General features: G+C 31.3%; 1 protein-coding gene across 5 annotated transcripts in view; it reads left to right on the plus strand.

The window, feature by feature from the left end:
- The window catches only part of LOC148604466 (E3 ubiquitin-protein ligase HERC2-like), an 89,901-nt gene extending 80,366 nt beyond the window's left edge, over positions 1–9,535 (plus strand). For all 5 annotated transcript variants that reach the window (XM_088550446.1, XM_088550448.1, XM_088550447.1 and 2 more), the window contains 9 exons: positions 382–477; positions 1,033–1,409; positions 2,318–2,459; positions 2,683–2,877; positions 3,779–3,916; positions 4,651–4,813; positions 6,300–6,405; positions 7,375–7,587; positions 8,179–9,535. In XM_088550446.1, coding sequence (XP_088406572.1) covers positions 382–477; positions 1,033–1,409; positions 2,318–2,459; positions 2,683–2,877; positions 3,779–3,916; positions 4,651–4,813; positions 6,300–6,405; positions 7,375–7,587; positions 8,179–8,460 — 1,712 coding nt within the window. In that variant the 3' untranslated portion in view covers positions 8,461–9,535. The remainder of the gene's footprint in view (positions 1–381; positions 478–1,032; positions 1,410–2,317; positions 2,460–2,682; positions 2,878–3,778; positions 3,917–4,650; positions 4,814–6,299; positions 6,406–7,374; positions 7,588–8,178) is intronic.
- The last annotated feature ends 676 nt before the right edge of the window (positions 9,536–10,211 follow it).

Genomic DNA, 10,211 nt, shown 5'->3' on the forward strand with positions numbered 1-10,211 from the left:
GTTTGAATTGAGGGGTATCCTGTTTTTTTAGAATGTGTACAGTATTTCTAGTTTGTGCTCAGAATAATCTTTCAAGGTCAAAAGTTCAGATTCTAATTTGTGTATTGGGAAAGGATTTACACTGTGTTGCCCTTGTTTTGAGTTATAATCACTGGGTTTTTGATAAAAAAGTTTTTATGTAGTGGTAAAGTTAGCAGTGTTATTGTTCATGTATTGCTTACAGTCTGATGCAAGATTTTGATATTTTTTGATAGTTTGTCAGAAGTAACTGAAGTGTATGGGATGTCAATTTCTACTGACAATGTCATAGAACAAATTATTTGCTATTAATTTTTCACAACGTCAGTTTATAGACACATGTATAGGAATAATTTATTTCAGGTGAAGTCTTTACCTGGGGTGATAATGATGAGGGCCAGGTTGGTGATGGTACAACTAATGCCATACAGAGACCAAGACTGGTGGCTGCTTTACAAGGTAAGGTGTTATCTGGGGTGATAATGATGAGGGACAGGTTGGTGATGGTACAACTAATGCCATGCAGAGACCAAAACTGGTGGTTGCTTTACAATATAAGATTTTGCCTGGTGATAGGTGGAATATTAAACTGTGTAGATCCAGATGTTCTAAAAAGGGGGGTGCTAACTGGCCTAAACGATGGTCTGCTTCAGTGTTTTTCTATAAAATCAGCCTAAATATTCAAGTGTGCCATGCCCAATTTGATCTTACAATGATCATGGTTAGAGGCCAGATATTTACCTGAAGTAATCTAATTAGTTCCAACAAGATTAGTTGTTAGGTTAAATTTACTCGTATTTCATCAATATATTCAGAGATCAAAGAGAAAGTAAAATTTAATGATATAATGAATAATGTTGGTTTGGTATGCAAGTGGTTGCTTTGAAGTAGGGATGTCAAATGGGTCACATTCTCATAACTGACTGTTTCTTTTGATAATATTTTTCTAAAAAAAGATAAAAAATTTCAATGAATATGTGTTCCATGAGAAATAATTTTGCAAATACCTTTAAGGAAAGAAAATAAACAGAGTCGCTTGTGGATCTGCACACAGTCTGGCCTGGTCCACCAATAAACCAGTCAATGCCGGTAAAATACCAACATCCATTCCAATGGAGTACAACCACCTACAGAATGTACCAATCATTGTTCTACGGAACCGACTTGTCCTTCTCCATCACTTCTCTGATCTCTTCTGTCCCTCCATTCCAATGTTTGATCTCCAGGACAAGCAGGAACAGGAATCTGTAGAGGAGGGAGTGGCTGGACTGAATAAATTACGAGGGATACTGGTCTCCTCGGCTAAGGAGACAGCATTCAGGAAGGTTGTACAGGCTACAATGGTGAGGGATAAACAGCATGGACCTGTTGTAGAACTGAATAGAATTCAGGTACATGTATTTATTGACACTGAAGGCCATTTTATAAGTTTTGATAAATTCAGATGGTTCATTTTTGATGTTTTATCAGCATGTATAAGTGTTGACCATAACACATTTTAAATGAGGCGTGCTAGGGTTCATTGTGCACATGTGTGACAGGTCAGTGGTTTTACATGCTGATGAAACATCAAAAATAAAACTTTTAAATCTTATAATTACATTTCTTTTCATTTGTTTTTTCCTATTTCATTTCTATTTTATTTTTAGACATGCTTAGAAAATAAGCAATACTTAGTAATCAGTAAAATTAGTCCATGTAATTGTAGTTGTGGCCTATATAAATAGCTCAAAGATGTGTTTCACCGACTCTTGAAACATCATGTATAAAACAGATTATCCAATTAGTTTCGCATAGTTTAATGATATTCACAGTAAATATAATTCAGATAGGAAAAGGACACCTTTAAGTAAAAATATTATTAAGATTTTTTAAGATTTCGTTTTAATGCATTTATGATGAGAATATTATTAAATAGATAGCAGTGCTTTACCAAAATTTTCTCTGTGTCATTATTTTTGATAACTCATACTGTGAAATAAATTTGGTAATTTCACTCTTAGACTTTCTCCAGGCAAAACATCACATGTATATCAATCAGTCGTTCGCAGAATTTAAATTTTATGTTGAATATAGTACAAAGAATGCATTAAGATTTAACTCTTTGTGTGGAACAAGTTCTGCACACTTGTTAAAACTAGGTGTTCTTTGGCACTGGCAATTGTATTTTTGTTATTCACTCTTTCCAATTAAATATCCTATTCTTTTACTCAAACCTCAATGAATTAAATGTTGAAACAAAAATTCAGTAGTAGATTACATATCATTAGTTTTAGTCAAACTTTGTTCTGATCTACAGGTAAAAAGAGCAAGAGGTAAAGGTGGCTTGGCAGGCCCCGATGGTTCTAAGTCAGTATTTGGTCAGTTAGCTGCTAAACAGACAGTGTTTAATGCTGATAGTTTGATGTTACCACATAGAGTGTGGAAAGTCAAGTTTGTTGGTATGTTATATAGACTATCTGATTGTTTTTGGTTATTTCCTTAGATATGGATAGATTAAACTGTCAATGAAACTTCTTATAGGTACTTATTATGTTGATATATGAATGAAATATTTTATTGTCATTTTAATGAACATACAACTTCAAAATAAGCAAACAGATATTGGAATAGCTTATGCCATTTATGTAATGTGAACTTGTTCTAATTTTGTTATGATTTTAGGTGAGAGTGTTGATGACTGTGGTGGTGGTTACAGTGAATCTATAGCAGAGATGTGTGATGAATTACAGAACGGTTCACTCCCCCTTCTCATAGTTACCCCAAATGGTAGGGGTGAGTCTGGAGCAAACAGAGATTGTTATCTACTCAACCCTATGTTGAAGGCACCACAGCATATCAATATGTTTAGGTTTTTAGGTGAGAAATGCTCATAAGTCTAAAATTGGTGTATGTACATTATAATATATATGCTTACTAAAACTATCACAGTCTTTATTAATATCAGACTCAACTTTCACTTGTATTTCATTTAGAAACAGTTACAGACCTGATTACCGGGGAAAGTTTGTAATTGTTTTTTTTCCAATATAGAGACTTAAGAGAGAAGAATACTATAGTTTATACTATTAATAGGTGTTTTAAAGAGTTATCTTTCTTGATTTGGTTGATTTTAGAGGGAAATGAAGGTGTGATTTTCTCCAAAAATGTAGGTACATAAAAATATTGGGAATGTTGATCAAAAAAGCATTGTATCTTTGGCGGGGTTTTTTTTGCACCATAAATCGCATCTAAATCGCAGTGTCAAATTTTATATGAATTGATACATAAATATATTAGTTACACATCTCCTAATCAATTTGTATTTATTTTATGCCTTATTTGAAAAGTCAAGAAATGGTTGAATATGAAGTCTCCTGTTATTTATGAAGAAAAATAGAACTGTGCACTAAAATTGTATGATCAATTTCTTAGATGTTTAGTTATGATACAGTTGAAGGGTTTCCTTGGTTTCTACTGATCTGTGTATTCCCTATAAAATTTGCAAATTGAGTTTCTTTCCATTTTCCAAAGTTGTAAATTTTACCTGGGAATGTCAGTTGAAGGAGGAAGTAATATTTAAAAAAGAACTTAGTTTGTCTACATAAGCCTTGATCATTAGTTACACCATACTTGTTGTAAAGAAATCTGATAATGGGAGATAACTCCTCTATGTTATAAGCAGGAATTATGACTATGAAAAATGTTGTAGTTCTATATTGCTATTGAGTAACATTTAGGTAAAATCTAAACTGTCTAATTCTTGATTTACTTTTTACAGGAATGTTATTTGGTATTGCTATAAGAAGTGGAAGTCCCCTAAGTCTAAATATAGCAGAACCTGTATGGAAACAACTGGCAGGAATGCCTGCACTAACTGTCAGTGATTTGTCAGAAGTTGATAAAGATTTTGTTCCTGGTAGGTATTCCCAAAGTCAAAAGAGAGAAACACCTTTATTGAAACCCCCCTCTCGATATGTCCATTTTTTTTTTACATCTATTAATACCCTGAAGGTTTCCATATGAAAACTTGAGAACAGATGGAAGAATTTTTTTTTTAATTTTAACAGTTGTTTAGTACTCTAATATAAAACCAAAGATATGTTTTCAGTGCATTCCAATCTCTTTTTTTGAATACATAATGCAGTTTTTTTATTGTTATCTAAAGAGTCCAGTTTAAATAGTTTAATTCAAACACAGAATTATTAAATACAGATCTACTTGGAAATTTTGGCACCAACCCATTTTTAATTCTCCAGCTATATTGTTTTATACTTTTACCATCCCACTTTGAACAGTTTTTATTTTGATGTGGTACATAGTTTCTTGTCCCACAATGTGGCAGTATATCATTTAATGCCCTATTGGATCCCCATCTTTTGCCACACTATTTACGGTAGTTGAGCTTGTTGTTTTTATTGTTGCCTGATGTCAAATTCTACTGTTAATTTCAGTTCATTGTGTCTGGATGTTTGAAAATTAAGAATTTAGTGATTTAGTTTTTACGCAAGCATTTAAAATTGGTTTTAACATGGAAAACAGCTGCATTTATTACTTCATTTTCAAAAGCAAGAAAAAACGAGAATTCTAATGTTATGGTTTTGAACATATTTATGAGTTAAGATGTGTTTAAGATTTTGCTGCCAATTTCAGGCCTGATGTTTATCAAAGAGATGGAAGAAGGTAACCTGAAATCAGTAGATATGCCATTTAGTATACCCAGTGCTACAGGTCAGGAGATCCATCTTAGTTCTAAATACACCAAGATCACACCAGAAAATAAAGCTGATTATATCAGACTGGCTATGAACTACAGGTATGGGCATTCCTGATTTTTATTGGCTTTAAAACAGCAAATAAAGTTCATTTTTTCTTCTGCTTCATTGTTAAAATTCTTTTTTAATTTTACTTCAGATTTGATATCTTTCCTATTTTTAAACAGTTTATTCTCCGAACATCTACTGGCAAAATAAACATGAAATTAAGGAAGGGGATTAAGAGGCCATCAAGGGGGTAAATATCTGTAATTATCACCAAAAATTGTTGGGGACACTCACATAAAATTATTGTAACACTTATGCATAAATGAAGAAATTAAGAAGAAAATGTGTATCTTTGAAAGTTTTTAAAAATGCTATCTGTCTGTTTCTAGAAAAAAAAACATGTTGGTTCAATTCTGTGATATTTTCACTTTAATGGTTTAAATAAATAGTAAAAAACGTTATTAAATTCATTAATTTTTTCTTCTCATAAATAAGCATTAAAACATCAAATCAATAATAGCACTTATACAACAGTTCATGCTGTTACAATTTGGTATTCTTGTAGACTTTCATATTTTTTAAAACCTAAATTCCATTTTTCTTAGAGCAGAATCAGCATATGTACATTTTGAAGTCTTACCAAATACTGCATATTTGTTCCAAATTCTATAATTGAATTTAACATTATAGAAAAAAAGAAACATTTCTGTACTTTTGTTGATTTTGAAAATGCCTTTAAGAAACACTTTGGTATAAAATGCAGTTAGTGCAATCAAATTCATCACCTTTCAATTTTTATTCAATATTTTTTTTATGAATATTCTAGATTTTTTCATCAATATGCAATCTTTTTTCATTAAAATAAAAAAAAAAACATTACATTGGAGTGTTTTCTTTTGTATGAATGAACAAAAAGGATGAAGTATAAACAGAAAATCTTGCCTATTAATTAAAAAATAATGATTAAAAATTGAAAAGTAATGAATTTTACAACACATCTCTTGCATATTTCCCAAACATTTTTCATTTTGCACGCAGGTGACACTGCTATTTTAGCAGAATCGGCTGGGGAGCTCCAGGGAGCGCCAAATTAATTTAACAATTATTTTAAAACTTGACATGAAGGGCATTTTCATAATAATAATTATATTACTTAAATGTATCTTAAGCAAATTGCATTTATTGCACATTTTTAATTGTACATGTATGATGTTTGAGGAACACAACGGTGCCCTTTCAAACCTATACTGCAATTCTGTTGTCTGTCTGTCTGCCTGTTCACACTTTATTGACATACTTTTTTTGAAGTATATCATTCAATAAAGTCAACTTCATTGTTCCATTTTAGTACAGGGTGTAGACTGTGGACCAATAATTTTTGTATGTACAGCATGCCTTACCTTAAAATTTGCAGAAAAAAAATTGACTCAGCATGCATACTGACACTTTCTTTGAATAGGTCACCTGACTTATGGTTCCAGTACTAATTAAGTTGTTCTGCCTCTCTAACATTGAGACAATGTATTGTATTTGATTTAGGTTGCATGAATTTGATGACCAGATTAAGTGGGTTAGAGAAGGTATGGCCAAGGTAGTTCCTGTCCCACTTTTGTCCCTATTTACAGGACTGGAATTAGAAACTATGGTATGTAAACTTTCTTTATAGAATTTTTGTCCAGTCTAAACACAGAAAACATATTTTTATTTGGTCAATGAAGCAAACATTATTTTTCAAATTTAAATGTAGAGCATACATAACAGTTTACATCCAAAAAAATTTCTTAATTTTCTCAATTTTAGTAAATTTTGTAAGACATGATTTTCTTCCTCATCAAAGCAGAAATCCTTTTTTTTCTGTCTGGATGATGCTGTTACATTTCTGTTTTTTACAGTTTGTATGTTCAGCATGATGAGATCTATCTGTTGTCAAATTTTTGAGTAATTCTATTAAACCTGGCTGGAGTTATTGCCCTTTTTGGATGTTTTTCGCTATTTTTAATGTTAATACTTTCAAAAATCTCCTCAGAAGCTATTGGACAGAATTCATTGAAAGTTGATATAGTTGTTCCATAGGTACACATATTAGCGTTAGGGTTCTTTTATCCAAGAAAAGACATGGGTGCTTTTACAAAAAATTAAATGTTGTTTATGAAGCCAGGTTAGCAATTCAGGCTCTTTAGAGCCTCTAGTTTCGATATAGTTTTTACCATCAGTGTTTTTTTTTTTCATTTTAAATTAAATTCCTTTTTCACTTACTTTCAATCTTATCTCAAATCTTTTGTCATTCCTTTTTTATGTCCTCATTACCCATTATGTTATTAATTTAACATAACTATGTTTGACCTTGTGAACTTATGTCAGAGGAAACTTTCAGAACAGATTCTTTGATTTTTCATTTTTGTACATGCATAGTACTGTATAAAACTCTACTAGTACTGTATGATTTTGCCACCTTCTACAGTAGTATATATAGAATTTCATGTTGGTTCTTATCATAATCACATGACAAACATATGTTGCCTTTTATTTCTGTGTAAAGTTAAAATAGTCTAATATTTTTGCAACAAAGGAATGCCATACATTTGATTTCCCTTTAGTATATCTTGTGTTACAGGTTTGTGGGAGTCCAGACATTCCATTAAATTTGCTCAAGTCGGTAGCTACTTATAAAGGTATAGAATCTTCTGCCTCGCTGATACAATGGTTCTGGGAGGTAATGGAGGAGTTGTCAAACAATGAGAGGTCATTATTCCTCAGATTTGTGTGGGGTAGGACCCGTCTACCAAGAACTATAGCTGACTTTAGAGGAAGAGATTTTGTACTTCAGGTATGTTAGCTTTACCTGTCAAATGAAATGCAGATGTGTAAGTTGTGTGAAAGTTCTTTACCAATATTCTCCTAAAGTTTACTTTGAATAATGAAGGAATTTTAAAGAAAGCTTTTTCTCTATAATATCCAGACATGGTTTTCTTCTGCTTTAAAGTGAAACTCAGCTTTTTTCAAATCTAGATTTTAGCATTCTGTGTATTTACTTTGGATTTAGCCTATTTCCACTTAGTTGACCTGGTTAAATCATGTCTGAATAGTGCTTCTATATGATTTAAGATATATAGAATGATTGTTACTTTCAATTTTGATACTGAAAATATCATGTGGAATATTTCATCAAGTATGTGAGCATGAGTGGAGATGTTCTATATGATTTTCTTTCAGAACACCCTTTTTAGTACTTGATTTTGACCACATTTAGAAATAAATCTGACAATTATGATTTAAGATTCTTATCGATATTTCAAGGTCAGAGTTCAAAGGTCAAGACTTCAGAGGCAAATGTTTGCATTGCAACAGTATTTGACTATATGTGTCATATAAGGTCAGTGATATTTCTAATTTAATGAAATGATAACTGTTGTTACAGGTACTAGACAAATACAACCCTCCAGACCACTTCTTGCCAGAGAGTTATACATGCTTCTTTCTACTAAAGATGCCAAGATACTCATGTAAAGCTGTACTTCAAGAAAAACTCAAATATGCTATACATTTCTGTAAATCTATAGACACTGATGATTATGCTCGTGTGGCCTTGACGGGAGAGATGATTGGTGAAGTTGACACTCCTGATGTCAGTGATGAGTCAGATGACATTGACAGCATGGAGTCTGATGGAGAAATTATTGATGACATGGATGACTTTTAGGTTTGATCAAATGTTGTAGACAATTGTTATAGTTAAGTGATTATCCAGAATACAGTGTGAAGAATGTTATGAACATATAGATCATGGATCTTTTTGTCATGTTTAATCTTTTTAACTAAAGGTACAAAGTACTCAATTGTTTTTGTTATATTTTTCTCATTAATTATGCCTAACAGGAAGTATTTTATTTTTTTTTAAGTTTTCATATGTCTGTCTTTTTAATAAATATTGGTAAACAAAAAAATTCTTTATTTTCATTTTATTGAAATTTTATTATTATTTTATTGATGAAATGCTATTATTGACTAAAATATTTCTTGTTTACAAATAAGTTTGAAACAGTGTTATGACTGTAGTAAAGTATTATTTATTTATTTATATAGATTGTGATAAATTAATTTACTTTGCAACACAGTTATATGGTGAAATGTAATATTAAAGATATCAATTGGTAAATATGACTGACTGCTTGTCTGTGTTGTTTTTTTTTCAGACAGTGAAACCTGTCTAAACAGAATTCCTTTTGAACTTTTAAATATGCTTGGTTTAGACAGGTGTTTATTTTACTAACGTTCGAAGAATACATTGAAGTATATATATAGGGACTTAAAAAACATGTTTGGTTTAGATTGGTTTTACGAATTATGCAGTGTGTGGGTTAAGACCGGTTTTTGAATTATTCAGTGTTTTGGTTTAGACAGGTTTTTGAATTATTCAGGGTTCAGTTTAGACAGGTTTTTGACTTATTCAGTGTTTGGGTTTTGACAGGTTTTTGTAGTATTCAGGGTTCAGTTTAGACAGGTTTTTGAATTATTCAGTGTTTGGGTTTAGACAGGTTTTTGAATTAGTCAGGGTTCAGTTTAGACAGGTTTTTGAATTTTTCAGTGTTTGGGTTTAGACAGGTTTTTGAATTATTCAGTATTCAGTTTAGACAGGTTTTTTGAATTATTCAGAGTTCAGGTTAGACAGGTTTCACTGTATTCACACAATGTGGAGGTTTATAAATGTGCTTAAAATTATGTGCTCACTTGTAGTGATTTGTTAAAATGAACAGTAAAATATATTTAAAATCTTTTGTGCATTTTGTGTATAATTAACCTCATTATAAATTTAAAAGCAGACATTATTAATTAGGCAAATTGCATAAATTGAGTATCTAAAAGGTTTTAACTGTTTTCATGTAAAGGCTTTTTTCCATTTTTCAAGGTACATTTTGTGATTTCAAATGCAACTGTACTGCTAATAAGGTCATCAACAAACTTACATCATATGGGGAATACTGAGGTGGAAGGTCATATCAGGGGTACAGGGGCGTCACATCATTTGGAGAGATATAGGGGCAGGACAGTCCATAGCAAGAAATATAGAATGTAAAACAGTCATCACTTGAATTGTTCTTATTATTCTACTGATACATACTAGCATACTTTCAAATTTACTCTCTTGGTAAAAAAAATGGAAAAAAAGATACAGTTACCTCCAAAAGCGCATACCTTCATACCTTCATGAATATCTGTACTGGCATTGAATTCAACTTCTAAAAAGATGCTGATTTGATACATTTTACCTGACATTAATGAAAAAAAAAAAGAACAAACAGATTAAAAAAACCTAAAAAACATTTTTTGGACTTTTTAAATGTGGGGGTAAATTCACTTTATAGCCAAAATAATCTCTGGTATATATATATACACGAACCAACTTTACTTGTAATTACATTTTAGCCATATTCAATGGAGAATTAAAGATGA

The sequence above is a fragment of the Perna viridis genome, chromosome 10 (genome assembly GCF_037379345.1).
Source record: "Perna viridis isolate PV_CMFRI_1.1 ecotype Kerala chromosome 10, ASM3737934v1, whole genome shotgun sequence".
NCBI classification, from domain to species: Eukaryota; Metazoa; Mollusca; class Bivalvia; order Mytilida; family Mytilidae; genus Perna; species Perna viridis.